Source organism: Mesoplodon bidens, assembly GCF_964165515.1.
Source record: "Mesoplodon bidens genome assembly, chromosome: 17".
NCBI classification, from domain to species: Eukaryota; Metazoa; Chordata; class Mammalia; order Artiodactyla; family Ziphiidae; genus Mesoplodon; species Mesoplodon bidens.
Window position 1 is genome coordinate 30,166,092 of NC_138174.1, and position 22,341 is coordinate 30,188,432.

A 22,341-nucleotide genomic window follows, 5' to 3' on the forward strand; every position below is an offset into this window, starting at 1 on the left:
AATAAACCTATCTTGTTACATCATTAAGGTAGAATCAACATGTTGGGAAACAGATAAAAGGTGCATGAAAGCATTTAAAATTCAATCACTAGGTTTTATTGCACCTATCTGCTCCCAGGAACTGTAATTGGAAATTTGATTCATTGACCTTTAGTTGCCATTTTGGATCATAGTTCCAAAGCCTAATGTTTTCAAGTTGGACATTTGAGGTTAATTTGATAGAACCATATTCAGTACATTTTTAACCCAATTATCTTCTTGAACAAAATTTCAAAAAATAAAATCAGGCTTAATGGGCTGGTGTGTATTTGACAAAGCATCAGCATAGTTATTTAATCCTGAATCTGGTTAAAGCAACTAATGTTCAACTTAAGGTTTCTATTAACTAGAAGGACTGGCAAACTTTTTACTGCTGTTTTATTCACGAACTCCTGCTTCTCATTAATTATTCTCTGGATCTATATTGCACTACATTTATAGTTACAACATCCAATTACACTAAAATTACTTACCATGACATAAGAAAAAAGCAGTATTTCGTATTACAGGTGATTATCCTTAATTTCAGAAATTTGGGCACTCCCCAACCACTTTCACCAACATAAGTATGATACCAGAGGACCCTCCTAAAATATTTCTTATGTCTTCCCTCAGAAGGGTGATATATGACAAAATTATATGCCTAACAGGAGAAATACATTATGTAAATTGATCATGATTTCTTGTCAGCGTTTGTGTACTGCTCTGCTCATTGAAGTCCATGTGACTTGGAAAAGAATCATGATTAGATGAGTGTTTCTTCAGCCTATGAGATCAGATTTCTAAAATGTTTATATAGTGATGAGCCAGATGTACACAGCTTAACCTTATAATCCCATTTCACAGCTTTTCCAAATACTTGGAAACTTGTTAAGTATGAAGCTGATTATTTTGGCAACATAGTTCCATTAATAGGGTTTGGATCTTCCTTATTTGCAATACAATGCTGTTAAAATAATCTAGTATGTTAAGTTGAAATGGAAACTGAAAAAAGAATCCATTTAGGGGCTCATTGACAGGGAAACTTTTCTCTAAAGCTTTTTAATTTTTTTTGACAATAATATTAGAACACACATGGTGCAGGTGAATGATGTAAAAGTTTTAGATACTATGCTACCACCACTTTGGTGTGAAGCAATTAGTACTCGGATTTCTCATAATTCTATCATACTCTTGATAAGCCATATAAGACCAAGCGTCTGTCCTTTACAAATATTCCTTTCAGCATTATCTCAGTTGCAAGGCCTTGCATGTCATTTGACATGTGAACTTATTTTAAATGCACTCATCCTTTTTTTTAATGAATAGAGGCAATACAGAATAATGTAATAATGTGTCGTGATTTTCATTATGCTTATTTATAGGTTCTGCAGTAATAGATGGAGAGCTTATTTTTATGCTTTCAGTTTGAGCTCTTTATGCACCGTGCTACTAGGTGCACCATTTCATATTTTTGATGTTCTGTCTTCTCAGGAAAAAGGGTATCAGGATCCTTAAATCAAATTAGACTGGGAAGAGTTTCATACTTTGTCTTTTTTATATTAAGTTCATAGTTTTATAAACCACCTGACTCTGATTGAATAAACTCATACTCCTTCAGAGAAAGGGAAAACCTATTTTTCAAACTATATATTACAACCTGATCCTCTGTTTTGTAAAGAAGGAAAAGGAAAACAGACTATCAGTGACGATAACAATTATTTTGCTTTTTTTTAAATCTTTTTCTGGAAGAATTATCTACTTTGTGTTTTATATTTACACAAAAATATGTCTAACGGAACCAAAATAAGGAGATGCAATATTCTTAACATCTCTAATCATCAGGGAAATGCAAATCAAAACCACAGTGAGATATTACCTCGCACCCGTCAGAATGGTTATAATCAAAAAGAACACAAATAACACATGTTGGCAAGAATGTGGGGAAAAGGGTACCCTTGTACACTGTTAATGGGAGTGTAAATTGTTGCAGCCACTGTGAAAAACAGTATGGAGATTTCTCAAAAAACTAAGACTATAACTACCATATGACCCAGCAATTCCCCTCTTGGGTATATATCTGAAAAAAAAAAAAAAAAAAAAAAAAAAAAACCCACTAATTTGAAAAGATATATGCACCCCAGTGTTAATAGCAGCATTATTTAAAATTTCCAAGATATGGAAACAATCTAAGTGTTCATCAACAGATGAGTGGATAAAGATGTGTTATATATATATATATATATGTGTGTATATATATATATATATATATATATACATATATATATATATATATATATACACATACATAAAATGGAATACCACTCAGCCATAAAAAAAATGAAATTTTGTCATTTGCAACAACATGGATGGACTTGGAAGGCATTATGCTAAGTGAAATAAGTCAGAGAAAGATAAATACTGTATGATGTCAATTATATGTGGAATCTAAAAAATATAACAAACTAGTGAATATAACAGAAAAGAAGCCGACTCACAGATACAGAGAGCAAACTAGTGGTTACCAGTGGGTGGGTGGGGGCAGGATAAAGGTGGGAGTACAGTCTATTGGGTGTAAATAGGCTCAAGAATGTATTGTACAACATGGGGAATATGGCCAATATTTTGTAGTAACTGTAAATGGAAAGTGACCTTTAAAAATTGTATTAAAAAAAACCTTACAGCTCTAAAAATAATCAAAAGGACTTGGAAGAAAAGAAAATCACTGTTTCTACCAGGAAAGGCACCTAACCATTCTTCATGGCCAAAGATACTGAAAATTAATTTCCATATTAATTGGCACAAGTCTGAAAACAGGTATTCTGAAAAGCTAAGGAACTGGTAATTGTCAAGGTAAACCAGAGAATATTTGTCCAGAAAACCTGGCATACCCAGAAATTATTCAGATAATGACATTAAATAAAGTTGTAAGAATAATTATACATTTTAATAAAATAGGCATGCAAATCCCTACTAAAAAACCCACATAGAATTAGGTAACCTCTAAAGAAGAGCTCTTCAAGGACAACTGATATGTAACTATGTATTGAATAATAAGATTTTTGGACCCTTATTTTTTTTGTGTGACATATCCCAAAGATGAAGTTGCTCCACTGAGACTGTGCCTCTAGACCTGTGTGGTCATTGCTGGTCTAGTGTCTTTTGGATTTCAACTACTGTACCATCAAATTGGGAATTTGTAGTCAGCCTCCAGGAATGAATTGGCTACATTTGACCACAGGGCCAGTTACTCCCTTCCTGCTTGATTTTAAGCAAGTCAACGGTTTTCTTAGAAGAAGATACTTTACTCTTGGGAAAAAACAGTTATATACAAAAGCCTGATATGCAAAAATTGTTTTATTCATTAAAATAACTTCAAGTTATTTTCCAGTATATGTGACTTTGAGTTTCTGGTTTTTTTTTATACTGGCTATATTTTGTCCCTAATATTAAGAGGAATTCTTATTTATTGCAAAAATTCCACTAAAAAAGCCATACTTAAAACAGAGTCCGGTATGTAGTTAGAACTCATTATATACTTGTGGACTGAAGATAAAGTTGAATTTAAAATGTTATAATTGTTTATAATTTAGAACTCAGGGGTAGCTATTGCTAACTTTTTTGGTTCAGATCCACAATCCCTTCTCTAATTATGAAATCTAAAGGACTCAGGCCTGAACAGATTTAAGGCTACTTAAAATTTTTATTTATTTCAATTAGTGTTAATATCAATATTTTTTACTAGAGAAATATTAATATGTTTAATTTTAAGGTGTTATACCTGTCCCCGCTGGGATGAGTAATATGTGACATACACACACACACGCAAACACACACATAACTATATTTTTACAATAAGTGGTATATACTACACAATATTGTAGTCAACTATATTTCAATTTTAAAAAGTGGTACATACAAAACATAATATATTAAAGCTGCTTTTTCCTCAAAATTATATAAATGTAGCATAGATATCTTTCTATGTCAATGATATAGTTTCATATAAATGGTGGGATTCTTGGCCAATTAATGGATATATTATAGTTCATTTCATCATTTACTCTCTGACTGACGGATTCTTTACACTGAGATTCTGTTCCCAATGACTTGGTTAAAAAAAAAAAAAATCTTGCTTTTCAGTCCAGAGCAAGTTGCTTAACTTCTTTCTTTCTGTTTTCTTATCAGGTGTAATAATATTTGTTACTCATACAGCTGTCATAAGTGTCAAGAATGAAATATGATTGTGCTTATAAATAATATTGATGATGCTAAATTCTGAAGAAATATTAACATATTATTATTTTCATTAACAGCAAAAGACAAAATATTCTGGAGCAGTTAAACTTTAGGGTGCTGATATGTAGACACATTCCCTATAAAAACAAAATTTCTGTTGGCCTCAACGTTAGCATTTGTACAAGAGTATAGTTTTATCCCAGATTACTTATGCTTATAAAAAAGTAATTTTCCTGGAATGCAAATGTATTTTACTGTACATTTCTATTTTGACTTCTCGGAACCAGAAGTGATCACTTTTGTTTTAAGGTTAAATAGACATTTTAAAATGTGACTGATTTTTGATAGACTATCTTGGGAAAATTGGTTTCTAGATGTCTAAACATTTACGTGGGTCTCTCACTGTTGTGGCCTCTCCCGTTGTGGAGCACAGGCTCCGGACACGCAGGCTTAGCGGCCATGGCTCATGGGCCCAGCCGCTCCACGGCATGCAGTATCCTCCCGTACTGGAGCACGAACCCGTGTCCCCTGCATTGGCAGGCGGACTCTCAACCACTGCACCACCAGGGAAGCCCCTAAACATTCTTAAACTACCAAAGTTAACTCTGAAGTGGAAAGATGTTTTTAAGTCTTCCTTAAGAATTATTCTTTTTATGCAGGGAGACCCTGTAGGAAGAAAACTCACACTAGGTAGAAACTGAAGAGAATTTTCCACAAAAGAACTGTTTTAGGGCAATGAATACTAGAAAGTTAGAGACATTTGACAGCGCCTGATTTCATTTACACTTCTTTTCATGTGAGAAAATTGAAGCACAGAAATGTTACTGCAGCTTGCCAGGAATAGAGAACTAATGTCATCTGACTCAGAGTTTAGGGTTTTTACTCCTACACCAGTTGGGATATCATATTTGACATTCATTTCTATTGAGGTACCTATAGATTATGGGAACATTTTATAGCATGAAAATTGCTGCAATAACGTAATACAACTTAGTCCCTAGATTACAGGTCAATTTAGAAGAAAATTCTTTAAGGCTTCCACAGAGGAAGCATCAAAAACTCTGCTGGAGCCTATGTACAACATGTTGTCACAGGGTCTTTCAAATGGGAAACCAGCAGTAATGTCAAGAGGTTCTGTAGTTGTTCCTATAGTATTTTCATTTGTAGTGAAAATACTTCCAAATTTTGGAGACTCCAGAAGCAGCCCTGGATTCTCAGATTTGATCACAGAACTGGTTTTGATTCTTTTATTCTAATCAAAATTTTCCAGTAGACGTCATTGCTTTTATTTGTGTTTAATTCAGAGCTGCCCAGTTATAGGAATAAAGCCGTTCAAGGGGCTGTGACCTGGTATTAGAGCTCTGTAGGGAGTGTTGATTAACAAGCATGATTAGAATGAAAATAATCTGTAAAACACGACAGACAATGATAAAGAGAATAAAATAGAAAGCAAAGGACAATACACACAAAAGCAAGATGAATCATATAGTACTTGCAGGTTTTTTATTTGAAAGAGTGCAAAATGTTGAGTCAAAGTAACTCATTCATATTACTTACTCATATTTGACCCTCCAGCTAGCTTTTCATGAATTCCACAGGCCTCAGTTTCTGCATGCATAAAATAGAAATAATTATAATGGCCCCATCCAGTGAGGCTGAAAGGAAATAATACATTTGGAAGAGTTGAAATGCTGTGACGACATCAAACTCTAAAATATGTAAGGAAGCACAGGAGACAGAGTTCTCAGAACTGAAGAGTTCTTTTCTCTGGGAATGAATTAGTTACTCTTATTCTAAGTGCACTCTAGAGGAGCTTGTAATGCAATTCAGGAAACTTCATGCATCTGAGTGCATTTTGTTTTAGGTGTTCCCATGATGGTACTGTTTCTGCAGTTTTAAGTTGTTTGGAATTGAATATAAACATATTATAAATCACCTAAAACCTAAATCACTTAAAAATATAAATCGTTTTTCAATCAGGTACCTTCCAAGTGCATACTCTGTGAGGAAGCCTGTGTCCTTCAAAGGATGAAAATGACGTGTTTTTTTTCCTAAACCATGACCTAATTAAGCCTAATGCATATGTAAAAATGCCTCATTACTATTTTATCTACAGGAGTGAGTAGAGTAAAAAAAAAATTAATTATATGGTTAAGAACTGAAACTTCGTCTTTCTAACTCAGGAGCCTGCAACTTTTTTTTTTTTTTTTTTTTTTTTTATGAAGGGCCACATTGTATATATTTTAAAGTTCGGGGTTCGTATGGTCTCAGTCACAACTACTCAACTTTGCTATTGAAGCATGAAAGCAGCCATACACAACATATAAATGAAAGGGCATGGCTGACTTCCAATAAAACTTTTCAAAAACAGAGAATGAGCCCCGCAGCCAGCCAGGGTTCACCAAGCAATTTTGTAAGTCATTACTAAATGTTAATAATATTTCTTAATTTTTTTTCTATTTGAGTGTTTGCTAAAAAACTGCACTATGTAGACTTTAAAGAGTTTCTAACAAAATCAAAATGATTATCTGTTATTTCAAAACCAGTTATTGGAGGAATGCTGGCTTATTGTCTCATGAAGTGATTCTCTAGATAACATTGCTTCTTTCACTAGAGGAGAAAAATTCTTAGAATTAAAGTCTTCAAGCAAAAAAAGAACTGGGGATTCTTGAATTAGGTATTAAGTGACAGTCTGATAAAGAGTAGAGATATTTCATTTCATTTTATGCTAATGTTTAAAAATATGTTAGCATTAGTAAAGACACTTTATTTTAATTTCGGGTATGAACGCCAACCTGAAATAGCTATTTCCACTGAATCATGCATTTTAAATGTGATACTTATATTTCAGAGGGAAAATGAAAAATATTCTAATAATCTAATACTTGCAAATTTGATTAATAATTAAGTTTTCCTCAAATTTAGGAATTTCTTTTTCTTTTTAATATTCATTTCTGAGGACAAGTCTTCCAAATTCCTTGTATGTTATCTCCTAAATTTTCATAACTGTGCTTTCAAATTACTCTTGTTTTTAAACGAGAAATTCAAATCTAAAGGGTTATTTTGTTTAATTTATAATTTTATATAATTTTTATTTTTTGGAAGGGGTTAGTAAATTATCTTTGAAACTCATGCAAAAGGTCGGGGCCTCAAAATTCACCCAAAGTATAAACTAGTTATTGTAAAATATGTTGGCTGTTTATCTGGTTGGCTGAATCGTTACATATAAAGAGTTAAAAATTCTCTATGTTTATCAAGATTTAGAGGAAGGAAAACATTAGAAAGCTGCTGATTTATTCAATTTCACCTTGAATTCCTCCTTTTTTTTCTCCTATTAAGAATTGGGGGCTTCCCTGGTGGCGCAGTGGTTGAGAGTCCGCCTGCCGATGCAGGGGACACGGGTTTGTCCCCCGGTCCGGGAAGAGCCCACATGCCGCGGAGAGGCTGGGCCCGTGAGCCATGGCCGCTGGGCCTGCAGTCTGGAGCTTGTGCTCCGTAATGGGAGAGGCCACAACAGTGAGAGGCCCGCATACTACAAAAAAAAAAAAAAAGAATTGGAATGCACCTATACAGTTGATGACTTGAAAGGCTGATGCAAACTCAGATAAAAAACAGATCTTGGGGCCTCCCTGGTGGCGCAGTGGTTGAGAGTCCGCCTGCCAATGCAGGGGATACGGGTTCGTGCCCCGGTCTGGGAGGATCCCATATGCCGCGGAGCGGCTGGGCCCGTGAGCCATGGCCGCTGAGCCTGCGCGTCCGGAGCCTGTGCTCCGCAGCGGGAGAGGCCACAGCAGTGAGAGGCCCGCATACCGCAAAAAAAAAAAAAAAAAAAAAAAAAAAAAAAAAACAGATCTTGTTGATCACTTTTTGTTGCATTTGCAAAATGTAATCATTATTTAAATAATAATTGACTATCTTCTGATCACCAATTTAATATTTTGAGTAGCAAGACTGGTGAATTGTGTTTACCAAAATCAGTACATTCATAAAGTTTTTAATTTTAGTGTATTGTGAAAAAATAAACTGATGAAATGGATAACAAGCATACAGTTTGATTTACTTTTTAAATTAGTTATTTGTCTTTTAGGAATTTCACATGATGATCGACTGAATGTAATACCTTAAATTTGCACTTTAAAAGTGAGTGTTCAGAAGTGCCTATTTTGGCAATTGATAATATATGACTATAATGATGATAATTATACAATTAAGCCTACTGTATGCATTAGTATATTTGATAATAAATGGCCATTATTACATTTTTATGTTATTGACCAAAGGAAAAATCTAGAGTTAAATATAATATTAAGCTTATTAAAATAATTTAACGTGGAAGTATAAAAAGAAAGGTAGAGTGCATAAAGAGCCATCTTGTTATTAGGGGTAATAGTAGTACTATTTTCCTTAGTATGTAACAATAATTTTTAAGATCATTTCAAGGCAATTCACATTAATTTCTCATTAACGTATTTCTGAAAATATTGGTATGGATCATTATTTTTCTCTATTTCTCTTAGAGGCAGTATATCAACCAACTTGTCCTGGCAGTCTCTGGCAAGTGTTATTGTTCTACAATGAATTGGGTATATGACAAGCACCCCTATGAAAGTCAGCTGTAGTTTCTCTGTTTAAAAAAAATGTGGGCAGTAATAGTATTGTGTCTCCTAGGGCAATTGAGAAGAATTAATAATAAATACCAATAATACCGCTTTGTAGATCCTAATGTAGGACAGCATACTCCAAATCTCCAAGTACAGTATAGACACAGTTATACCATTTACATGTATTTAGATTCAGTGAGGTATAGTGTCAAGGCATGTCTATATTAGCTAAGTGAATTGGACTAAAGACTGGCTTAAATCTAAATAATCCAATTTTAAAAAATTTCCCATATGCTTATTAGCAAGTTTCTTAAAATTAATAAAATAAGAATTTAAGGAAATATATTTTGCAGAAGGGAACATTCGAATAATGTGTCACTAATTTGTCTTCCTCTTTTTTCGCTCTTTCTCTTCATATGTGGAGTATTCCAGAAGTTCAGGCTTGTAATGAACTTTTATTGGCAATGTATAATCTTTAAGTTGTTAGTCTTAGAGGCCTAACTGCAGAGAATGTAGTTTCAGATATTCCCTCCAGGGGGAAAATCCTTCTGCATTCTTAATAGAGATGGGAAAAGAATATGATAGGAGGAAAGCAGAGGAGAGTTTTCTAAGACTAAATGTCTGGCTAAGAGCTAGAAAGAAAACAGAAAAGAACTCCAAACTTCCCCCGCCACTTGGAACAAAAAGGGAGGACTGGGTATTGGATAGGGTTGAGATGGAGAGGGTTACCACACGGAAGAGAATGGATTAATTAGGGATGTTGAAATTAGCAATCTTCTAGTAAGTTTGGATTATTTTCCTAAGATATCCGCTCATGGCATAATGTGCTGCTGTTGCTAGTGGAGAAGTATAGCTAGCATTCAGTGGTGTCTCGGTGGCCTCTGGGCTCCACCCTTCAGCAAATATATAAAAAGAATGTGCAGCACTCTTTATTTTGTGTGCTTTTATAGATAACAAATAGCTCCCATCTTACCTTTTGAGTATTTGGATTCTCTTCTTTCTTGTCAAAGATGATTTTCTTTAAGATTCACAGATTACATAATTAAATTCTGGCACACCATTTATTACTGAACTTATCAGTGCCATTTATAAAAGGGTTAACATTTGCAAGAGATTTTCAGATACAGCCACATCACTGTAAAAATGCATCTAAGTCATCCGAATTGAGCAGTAGACTTGCAAATCTCACTTAAGAGGATATGGCTGTTCTTGTCCTCCCATTTTTAACTTAATGTCAGTTTTTGCTAAATTTGGTAAGAATTTCTCACTTTTTTTCTTATACCTTTAGTACATAAGTGTGGACCACACTATGTTTGTATAAAATGTATTATTTTGAAAATCACTGATAAATACAGTTATTGCCATACCTCATGCACTTTAGAAATTTCAGAGTTATAGGTGCTGTCAGATAATTTTATAAGTGTGGCTTAAAATGCTGTTGGCTGCTTCAGCAATGTGGAAAGAACCACACCATATATTCTGTTGAAGGCAGAGCTATCAGAAGCAATGTCGGTATGAAAAAGCTTAAAGTGAATAATTCACCTCTTAACACTCCCTTGTGTTCAGTGTGCTGCAAAGAGAATACTGTTATCAATGGGAAAAGCAGTGCCTTTGAATTAAGGGAAAAGTTCAACTTGTTTCGTTTTGTTTGCAACCCAGTGGCATCAATATATGCAATCAATCTTCTCTCCCTAATTCAAAGGAATTTTAAAAACTTCACTCCCCTGTTCCTCTGGATTAGGAAAACACTGATCATCTAAGTATAACTGAAGCTATAATGATGTGATTCAACACCATGACTACACATCCTACCCAAAATTATTCTGTGAGAAGTTTTATCTTAATGATGACTTCAAAGAGTAAAACATACACTTTCATTTTTCTTCAATATTTCCAATTCTAGATCAATACCTCTAGAATGAAAGCCTTCTTCGTATTTGTATTGCAACCTCTGGGAGAGACTTTTTGTATTTGACATATCTGTCTGCTCTCTTATATATTACAAAATTATAAACAGGATGTTGACTCAAATATATAAAGCTTATACAGATAAACATAAAGTAGACATTTAATATTAAATATATAATTGTTGAGACAGATGCTTCTAGAACTTGGTGCAAAACGCTACATCTTTTGTCCATCATTGTCTAATCTGTTAGTATTATTCATTGTATTTTCAATTTCAAATATTATAGTTTTCACTTTTGGTAGTTTCATTTCGTGTCTTTTGGGCCATCTCTTTCTCACCTTTAGGCCCAAGATTAGGGTACTGCAAGGGAAGTTCTTGGGGCTCAAAATCTGAGGCACTTACTCTCAGGGTCATGCTTTTACATTCCTGATCATATTTTCAAAATTCTAATAGATTTTAAGGCCCTTATTGGTTAATTCTGTCATCTTTTTCATGCCTGGGTCTGTTTTTATTGATTGATGGGTTTTATTGATTGATGGGCTATACCCTAGGTATGGTTTATGTTTTCCTGGTTTACTTCATGCCTTGTAATTCTTGATTGAATATCAGATACTGTGAATTTTACGTTGGTGAATACCAGATTTTTATATTGTGCATGGTTTGAACTAAATGTGTGTTTGTGGAATGAATTTACCTATTGAGTCTCTGTCCCAAAGTTCTCCTCTTTGGTAAAGAAACAGATGTAGAAAAGCAAAATAATATTAAGAATACCAGCAGTTTATAAACTACTGTCTTCTGTGTTTACACAACAACGATTCTGGAAATGCCAGAGATGTTTGGTTTGTCAACATTTTTCTGTCCATAAGAAATTTCCTGACAGTCTCATGACTATAATGGGAAATATAAAATAATCCTGTTAAATAGAGCCGAGATATTGTGCATATATTTATCACAGTTATTGCACTAACTACAGATTGAATTCTAGAAACATTTATTTAAACAGTATCTATGATGGTGAAAAATAACTATAGAATCCAGTTTCCTAATGCTCACAATATTTTTCTCTGTTCCTTTTGCAGGGATACATTTGGAGAATAGTACTCTGATATGTTTCTTAGAAATTCTTTAGAAATGAGACTCAAAAAGATGAGGTCTTTGTTTTTGTCATCCCATAGTTTTCTCATTTTTTTAGAAATTCAAGTATTGTTTTACAATTTACCAGACTTTCATCCAGTTATTTTTATTTCATGATCTTTACAGTGCTGCTTATAAGATTAAAAAAAAAAAATTAAAGTGGGAATTCCCTGGTTGTCCAGTGGTTAGGACTCTGTGCTTCTACTGCAGGGGGCCTGGGGATTGATCCTGCAAGCTGCGTGGTGCAGCCAAAAAATAAAAAAGTAAAAAATTTAAAAGTTATAACAGGAGTGGTATTTTATAACTAAGACATTTTCATATATTATCTCATATAAAATATAAAAATGCACAACTTAGATAGTATTATCCAAATTTTACCATCAATGTTGTAAAATTATTTTGACTAATCTGTATACACTTTGGTGCATCTTAGATGCTAATAATTTCATATTCAATGTCTTTAGTCTTTATAAGGATATTCTATTCACTTACTTACAAATGTAGAATCAATTTCATGAGGTATTCTCCAAATTAAAAAACTCAGTATTTCTAAGGATGGTTCCCAGTTCTTCATGATATAGCCATATTTTTTCATGCATTGAAAGGAAAAGCTACTTCTTTGCAATAAATGCAGTCTGAAATCTTTATTTAAAGTATCTATTTTATGGCTGGGTAAATGAGAACTGTATGCAAGAAAAACATCTTTGAAAAAATATGAAAATTGAGCTAAATAATTCATATTTAAGACAACTGTCTTATAGAGTTCTGTTTGGGTTTGTTAGTGTGGCTAAATAGAGCTTTATATCTCAAATCCATTTGTAGTCTGTACAAATGAATATGGTATTTCTACATAGTGTTTTGAAAGTTGGCTCTGTATACTTTTAAAAGACAAAGTTCAGAAATACTCTTTATTGAGACTAATGAAAGAATTTATAGTTTTATAATCCTCTGTGGGATAGAAAAATCCTCAGTGTATATGAGATGCAGATGATCACCTTATATGAATGTTTGGAATTATTTTTTATTAGCACCCAGTAAAATGAACCTTTTTTGGAATGTAGAGCTCTGTGTTTTTTTGTTATTTTTTCATATGTAGCTTCATGAAACTAATACCATAATCAAGGACAGTTCTATCACTGTAAAAAGCTTCCTCATGCTATATCTCTATAGTCAACCTTAACCCCTGGCATCCTCTGATCTATTCTTTATTATAATAGTTTTTGCTTTTCTGATAAATCTTATAAATGGAATCATACACTGTGCTTTTTTTTTTTTTGAGACTGGCTTCTTTCACTCAATGTAATGCTTCTGAGATTCATCCAAGTTGTAGCCTCAATAGTTCACTATTTTATTGTTAAATAGTTTTTCACTGTATGTATGTACCACAGTCTCTCTGTTCACCTATTGAAAGATATCTGGGATGATTCCAGTTTTGGCAAAGAGAGCTCTTGAAATATTCATATACAAATCTCTGTGTGATCATAGTCTTCCTTTATTTAAGGTAAATACCAAATTATTGGTTTAATTTTGGTCTTTTCCTCTTTTTTTTCCTATGAATGATACTTTTGGTATCATGTCTAAGAACTCTGCCTAACATTAGGTCACATAGATTTTCTGCAGGGTTCTCTTATAAAGTTTTATGTTTTTCATTTAGATCTATGGTCAATTTTGAATTTTTAAGCTTTTGTTTTGTTTTTACAAAGTGTTCATTTTTGTTGAATTGCCTTCTGCAACTTTGTCAAAAATTAGTTGGCCGTATTTCTGTGGGCTTCTGAACAGTCTCTCCTGTCCCATTGATCTATGTGTCTTTTCCATTGACAATACTACACTGTCTTGATTTATGTAGCTTCATAGTAATTTTTTAAATAGGGTAGTGTGATTCCTTCACATTCAATCTTCTTTTTCAAAATTATTTTGGCTATTACAGTTCTTTCTGTTTTAAGTTCTAGAGTCCTCTTGTCTATAGCTATAGAAAATCATGCAGTGAATATGAATGGAATTATATTACATGTATAGATTATTTGAGGAACATTGATGTCTTTACCATGTTGAATTTTTCAATCCATAAACATGATATACCTCTCCATTTATTTAGGCATTCTTTGATTTATTCCATCAGTTTCTGTAATGTTCAGTTTACAGATTCTGTAGTTATTTTTTTATAATTATCTATTTGCTTATGTATTTGACTTTTAGGGACATATTATAAATGTATTGCTTTGGATATTTAAGTTTCCAACTAGTTCATTGCTAGTATATAGAAATATGATTGATTTTTGTGTGGTGACCTTGGACATGGCAACATTGCTTAACTTTTTTACTCATTCTGAGAAGTGTTATTTGTTTGTTTTTGTTTGTCTTGATTCCTTCTTATTTTCTGTTTGAACAATACTATTATCTGAGAATACAATAACATTGTGAAAATTTGTTTTCCTCCTTTTCCAATTTGTATGTCCTTCACTTATTTTTCTTGCCTTATTGAACATATCAGGACTTTCAGTGCAGTGGTGAATAGAAGTGGTGAAAGCTTTCAGATTTTCAAATGTGATGCTAGTTATACTCTTTTTTGATAGATGCTCTTTATGCAGTTGAAGAAGTTTCCTTCTATTCCTATTTGCTGAGAATTTTTATCATTAATAGATGTTGAGTTTTGTCAAATGCTGGATATATTTTAAAATTTTCTATTTTTACTATTCTAAGAGTAAAAAAATCTATTTTGAGTCTTTTTGCTATCCATTTTCAGATCAACTTCTCTAGATACATGTAAGTGGTCATGTCAAATTAATCTACTTCCACAAATAGAGCTTTCCCAATTTCAGGCAATGTGGTTCAGCTTCAGTAGGTTCTTTCTTTTGGTCTTTTTCAGAGACACTCATTTTTATAATCATGATTTTTTGAGGGTCCTAATAGATGAGCAAGTAGTAGAAAATGGCATATCTTAGGAATAGTTTATTATTGACTACTGTTGATAAAAATTATGATTTCAAGTATCATTTATAAATTTACTACAATTTGCTGAGTACTAGAAGAGAAGTGCATAAAGGTAAATAATCAAAGAAACCATTCATATCATACAGATTTTATCCACTGTGTGTTTGTTTACCTGATTACTTGTTTATTTGTTTATCTTTTCTGAACAAAGGAAAGAAAATCTAAATTTTTATCTTCATTCAAAAAATAACAAAAAAAATCAAACTAGGAGGGCCATTCAGTTTTATAAGATCGTTAGTTCAGATGTAAGTGATCATTATGAGCAAATGATCATTTAAAAAAACAGCAAAACATTTGTCTTTTATAATTCTGAGTGAAATAGATTAAAAAGATAATCATATCCTACAGTTTATTTCAAAGTGTCCACTTTAGAACTTTTTTGTAACTAGCCATCAATTCCAGGGATCCATTTTTTAAAATAATAAACAAATGATATGTTTTAAAAATAAAAGTTAATTGTTCCTGTGTTCAAGTTGTGTCTGAAAGGAAAACATTCTAACTTTATCCTTGTATGGAAAAGTATAAAATTTCAAGAGTTATATTTTAATTACTCATATGAATATTTTAATTACTCATATGAATATTTTAATTACTCTGCTGAGACCTAAAAATCTACAAGTGTCTGACCTCAAATTTTACTTTCTTTCTAGACTTAATGGTTAAGAAGTATAAATGTACAAGATAGAATTTGATTTTTAGAATACAGTGTTGGAAAATAGCTGAAAGCCATTCTATTTCTAAATTAAATGATGCTGTAATACATTCAGCTTTTTCATCTATTTTCTGTTTTTTTTCTATGTAAATACTGTTATTTCATTTCAGATTATTTGAAATGAGTTTTCAGACATGCTTGGAGCCTGGATAATGAAAATGTTATTTTCTATATTAAAACAAGTGTGGTTTTATAGTGAATTAGTCAGATGTTTATTAAAGGCCAAGTGGCTATTTAATTATGGTAATTATAACCCACATAGCCTCTCACATCCCTACCTATTTTAATGGATGAATGCTGGCAGACATTATTAATAAACTCTTGATACTCTGCTACTGATTAATTTGCAGACTTCTAAAATTGTACTTTGTGAAATTCTATAATAATAAACCAACTTTCTTTCACCTGTTTTTACCACTCTCCATTGTCATTTCTCCTCCTTTGTATATGCTTTTGTTTCTCTCTTCCTCCTCTCTTTCTATTTTTCCCTTGCCTTTCTCCCTGCCTTTCTTTCCTTTCCAAAATTCTTATTTTCTAACTTCCTATTGTCTTTCTGCTTTCATCAGAACAATATTTGGTAGCATTACCATCACCCAGTGCTCATCAAACACGCTGATACATACACAGAAACATACATAGACACGTATGCACACACACTCACATATAATTTAAAACAGCTCTTCACTCAATAGGAACTTAAAGTATCTTATTTTATAAGAACTGCCCAGAATTTTGATATTATGAAAAAATTTTTAGATACTGTCCCTATTAGAACAAGCGAAGAAAAGTTTTCCCAGTCGGTCTCCCTGTGTCTAACTGAATAGGGATCCACATCCTATGAGGTCCCCCCTAATCAAAGCCATTAAAATCACAAGATTACTTATAGTAGCCCTTATATTTTCTAACTAGAGTTTACACTTTCACTTTACATTTTACTCGTTCCTTAATACCCCAGATTCTGTTTTTCTGAAGTGTTCTCAGATACTCAGTCTTAGCTTTTAACTGACAGCAGTAATGAGTTGATACATGTTTTTGACCAATTCAAAAAATGAACTAGATGATTTTAAGTTTAAATGTGGAGTTTCTATGAAATTTTAGTTTTGAAAATTGGCAAAACTCTTTTGCAAACATTTTTGCTCTTGGTGTTGGTTTCCATTATTACTTTTACTAGAGGATAAAGTTATCCTTAAAGATAGATAGTTTGTTATGGAAACAATTAAGGTGCTTCACAGAATCTGGAAATTAGTAAAAACATGTTAATAAAAAATGTCTGCTATCAAGTACTAGTTCAAGTGGATTAGAAGTGAGAAATTAATCTCCCTTGTTTACCTTCATCTTTGCATTTATTTTGACAAAGGTCATTTGAACAACAGCAAGAAAAGATCATAGATTAAGAAATTTGTGAGGATTTTTCCTGTCCCCCAACTTCTAAAAGACAGTGAAACTTACATAGTAGTTTAAGCTATTACTCTTAATATGTTTTTTTTTCCAATAATAGTTTAAAAAGACAAATAATTTAAATTATTACATGGGATAAAAAAAAGTCCTGTTAGTTTAAATTAGCCTTATTTATAAGGAAAATACATACTGTTCTGCATTAAACCTTACCTTGGTCCCTCTGATTCATGAATTTCATGCTCCTGTGTCACTGATACTTGCATGCTGGATGATCTTGTAGGAACCCATAGCTGCTTCAGAGCACAATGGTGTGATATGAAGTGAGGCAGAAAACAGGAGAACCTTTGTCGCTGAGTCAGCTGCAAGAAGTAGTAACATGTATGAATGTACAGTATAGGGAAACCTATGAAAGATCTACTCTCTTTCTCGCAAAAGACTCTGTTCTATGGTACAAGGAGAATTCAGTTCTATTTGGCAGACCTCCACGTCAGTTTGGAAGCAGCAAAAACAAACACAAAAACAAGCCTCATTTCTCAGTGTCTTTACTCCCAATGTTTTAAGTAACATTTTAATTCTTATTTTTATTTTACTTTGTTTTTAATAACCAGGAAGTAACAGCCCTTTCCCTTGTATTTAGTACAATTTCCATAGTAGGGATGCAGATAAGGATTCACTATAGAGATGAGTATGACCGTAGGTGCCATGCCTGTATTTGTTACTGGTAAAATTTGAAGGAAAGGTCTTATATCCCTTAATTGAGGAGTGGATTACTTTAAATGATGTTATATCAAGAAGGGCAAAGAATCCCAGCAGATGATGTAATTATGCTTAAAAATGAGTATTATTAAATAATTCACGCTTTTAATATGGAGAAATTAGGTCATTTTTCCACTCCTCCCACAAATATCCAATCTTAATATCTAAGTAATGAAACAACACAGACAGTGTTATCCATCCTGGTACTAACAGAGAATGCCAGTTATGACAGGCTCATTGTTTACTTTAACAGGTAATTTGTGGACCGGAATCATTTAATTGTTCTGAGTACATAATTACATGTCAGCAATTTCCAATTTAATTAAAATGTACAAATTTGAAGATTAAGGGAATTTTTGAATTATTAATCATTTTTCCACTAGGAAATCTTGTTGCTCTGCAGGAGATTTGTCCAGTGTACAACTATACGTATTTTTTTCCTTCTCTTTCACAGACAGACAATTTTCCCGCAGAGCCCAATTACATGGGCAGCAGGCAGCAGTTTGTTCAAAGGTAAGGCCTATTAAATAACTTTCTCAGCTTCCCCATTTGCATTCATGTCAAAATTGCTTTGCTAGAGATTACACTTCAGATTCAAACTCGTAGAGACAACACTTTCTCTTCTTTTTCTTTATATGTATTTCAGTAGCTCCACGTTTAAGGACCCAGAAAGAGCCAGCCTGAGAGACAGTGGGCACGGGGACAGTGATCAGGCTGACAGTGACCAAGACACTAACAAAGGCTCCTGCTGTGACATGTCTGTTAGGGAGGCACTCAAGATGAAAACTACTTCAACTAAAAGCCAACCACTTGAACAAGGTGAGTGAAGTCTTCCAATGCTTACAAAGTGTAAAGCTTAAGCAATCATTATAAACCTCATAGTACTAGAGCTATAGTTATCACCTTGGAATGGACCATGGACGATAGAGCAAAAGAAGCAGCAAATTCTGAGGTTGCCCCAGACAAAAAGCAATTATTCAATACCTCAGTAACCACAGAAAAAGGAAGACCATGGATTTTGGTCTGTAATCTTCTTCAGATGAGAACTTGGCCAAAGTCACTAGATTGTACTTATCTTTATGAACATTTTCCATCCTTTGCTATTTTGCATTTTATTAAAGGAAAATATAGCATATGTTAGCTAGATATGCACATTTTAATATACTAATATACAGATTAAGATGAATAAATTCAATGCTTTTAGGTGAAATGAAAACTCGATTGGAATTGTATGGCTCTTATCAGTGTTGGTGTATTTTTAGTGTGGATTTTAGCTTCAAGATAGTTTTTCAAGAGTCAAATAACAGCTCAGCCAGAGTTCTAGCTCCTTTTGATTTATGTCTAATTCTTCCTGGATATCAAATAAACATGAACTTGTTTACCCTTATAGAGTTAAAAAAGAAATGCTTCTTCATAAATACATATTTTTTTCCTAAAAGTCTATCTTCAATTTATTAGTTTGATATACTTTTTAAAATTAATTTTGATATTTTTATTGTTTCAAGCACAATAGAATATTTACTAATGATTCACACAAAGAGAATTAAGCTACTCTTAAGTGTGAGACTTAGATGTGAATAAGCTTTTTTTAATGTCCAATTATAGGAAATGAAAAGAACTGTTGTATAAATTGAATTTCAGAATTACAAATGCATAATATATTAGTTAATATTAGTTTTCAAAATATTAATAGTATTTAAATATGTTTAATATTTATTTAAGTTTTTATGAGAGACTACATTTAAGCTGTATGGACATATTTACTTATTCTTCAAAGTCATTTAATGATTGGTGATTCATAGTAAATGTTTGCCTCTACTGCAGTCAGTCCTATCACATACACATCAGCAGATAAAATGTTTTTTAATTTCTCTCTTCATGTTGAAAATTGAGTTCACTCACATACATACATTCAATACGGAAATAAATTCATATATATACATATATATATAAGTTTCTGCACTACATATAATTATGCTGGCTTTATTTTAAGGATAACCTCACAAAAGCCTTCTTTTCTAAGTAATAAGTGCCAGATATGTCTTAGCAACTTTTTGCGTAATAATGCAATATTGTTTTAAAAATTATTTTAAACAAAAGCTGTTTGAATACTTATCTAATATTCACAGTTCCTGCACAGTTGAATGTTTATCTGAAGTGAGTTAAGTGGTCTTGATGGGTTTGACTATGCAATATTATAATATATGAATATTTTAGGCACATTTTAAGTAATGGGTTGTTGGATCGTGATATGTGAGTGCATAGCCTAACAGACTAATCTATGTGTGTGATAAAGTGATTTACAGGTAATTCACTGGCCACTATTTGTAAAGATGCATAGAGTAAGTAAAGAGTTTGCATTTTGTCCCATCTTCATGAGAAAATTTGTTAATTAAAAAAGCCTGCTGCTCACTATTAACTTTTTAATTCCTTTCCATCCACTGACTGAGCAATGTATTTGATAGGAATGAGAAAAAGACCCCTATAGAAAAGTGAAATATATGTCTGAAAATGTAGTTTATACTGAAAAGCTGTTCTTTCCTATTTTGATATCAAAAAGTAATATCATAGAAAGGTGGCTATTGTTCTTAAAAGAAAATGTGGTTGACACATATTTTAATTAATATTATACATAAAATAATTGCTAGTCTATGAGTGAGAATGCCAATAGCTATATCTCCTGTAAAACAAGTAGTTTCCACATATCTTTATTAACAAACATGAGAAAGTTATGAATCTGAAAGCCATACTTAGAAGGTAATCTCTGAATATATAGGAGAGAGACTGACTTCTACTTTAAAACATGATTTTGAAGGAGTATTTCATTGATTGATCGACAGATTTGATTCATTAATTCATTTATTTAATAAATATCTATTAACTGCTTTCAATATGTAAGGAAAGTTAGATTCTTTGGGAATATCAAAAATAAATTTGACTTGAAGCCTGCCTTCAGGAAACTGTATGTAACTAGTTGAGATGGGAGACCTTTCTCTGTTTGGCTGTCTCTCTCATATCTCCTCTCTCATCTACCTTTATCTGCCATCTATCTCCCTATGTATCTCTCTGTCTACCTCCAATCTGTCGTTCTCTCTCCATATCTAGATAATCTCTCTCTCTCTCTCCTTCTTTCTCTTTCTTCTATGTATATTATGCATACATCCATCTATCTACCTACCTAGATTCAGAGGAGGAGACTAGTATTTATTGAGTTTTTCCTACTTACCATAAACTGTGCCAACTTCATTTCAGCATTAACATATTTAACCTGCAAACTCTAAGATAGTTATCATTTTTATCTTACATGTAAGAAAACTGAGCTTATGGGAATTTTATTAACCTGCCAAGTGGTTGGAATTTTATCTTAGGTCTAGATATGCTCAAAATTTGTGTCTTTTCTGTACAACTTTATCCCCAAATGGGAGAATTAGCTCACATATACTTTCTGATTCATTGCTATGACTAGATATCAAATAAACATTGAAGGGTAAGTTAAAACTTGAGTTCATGTATGTGAACCTTGAGAGAAAACATCAAAATAGATTATTGAATTATTCTGTGGTTAAAACATAATATCCTATTTAGTTTTCATTGCACTTATAGATAGCTGACTACTGTTACTCTCACATTCAATAGTTGTTAAGAATTTTTCTCAATGTTCTGTGCTGTAAGTAGTGAAGTCAGCATTAGAAATAAAATAGGATGCCTTCAGGGTCTGCCCTCTTAACCAATGCTTTATACTATTCACATCATGAATTGTTTACTCAGAAAAAAAAATTAAAATGTTTGAAGAAACAATCAGCCATTGTCTTGGTCAATGTCCTCTGTTAATTTATTTGAAAAGCATCATGAGAACCAATTCCAAATTAATTTAATGCACACCTACAAATAATAATTTTCTTTACAGATGGAAGAAGATGACAGCCATATTCAAACAATTATCTCATGTCCAAGTTTCATATGTTAAACCCTAATTTTTAATGCCTTTAAAAATCTCCTAAAAAACATAAATAAATTTCCATTAAAACGAAAGCTAAACAAAAAGAAACCTGTTTATCAGTCTTTTGCTTGTCCTAAAAATTTATAGTAGTGCCTTAATAGTTTTCAATTAAAAAATCAGTAGCATAACTATATTTTATATTTATATTAGTTTAATTGACTTCTTTCCCTGTTTGAATTATCTCTATTAAGAAAAATAATGTACTATTTCTAAATTAAAATACTTCAACTTAGAAATGAAAATCAATTTAAAAAATAGTCTTCATATTTTCAATGGAAGTTTCTATGCTAATAATGATTTTCCTTTGCAAATAACTTAGTCCATTTGAGATTTTATTTTATTAGCTCAATTTTTACTGTTTTTCTTCTCTTTTGTGGTGTTAGATTTTTTTCCATTTGTTCTGTTCCTGATATTTGTGTATTTTTGCTACTATCAGTTTAATCATCCCAAATATATAGCACTAGTATGTGTTGCCCATTATTTTAGAAAAAAAAAATATTTGAAACGATTCAGTAGTTAAATGAAAGTGTGATGTACTGCACTACAGCTGAAGATAGCTTTAAGGATTTTATGTTAATAAAAC

General features: G+C 32.4%; 1 protein-coding gene across 2 annotated transcripts in view; it reads left to right on the forward strand.

Annotated features, from left to right (window-relative positions):
* PCDH17 (protocadherin 17) overlaps positions 1-22,341 on the forward strand; it is a 96,429-nt gene that overhangs the window by 17,756 nt on the left and 56,332 nt on the right. For both annotated transcript variants that reach the window (XM_081215093.1, XM_081215094.1), the window contains exons 2-3: positions 18,213-18,271; positions 18,405-18,577. In XM_081215093.1, the coding sequence (XP_081071219.1) occupies positions 18,213-18,271; positions 18,405-18,577 (232 nt within the window). The remainder of the gene's footprint in view (positions 1-18,212; positions 18,272-18,404; positions 18,578-22,341) is intronic.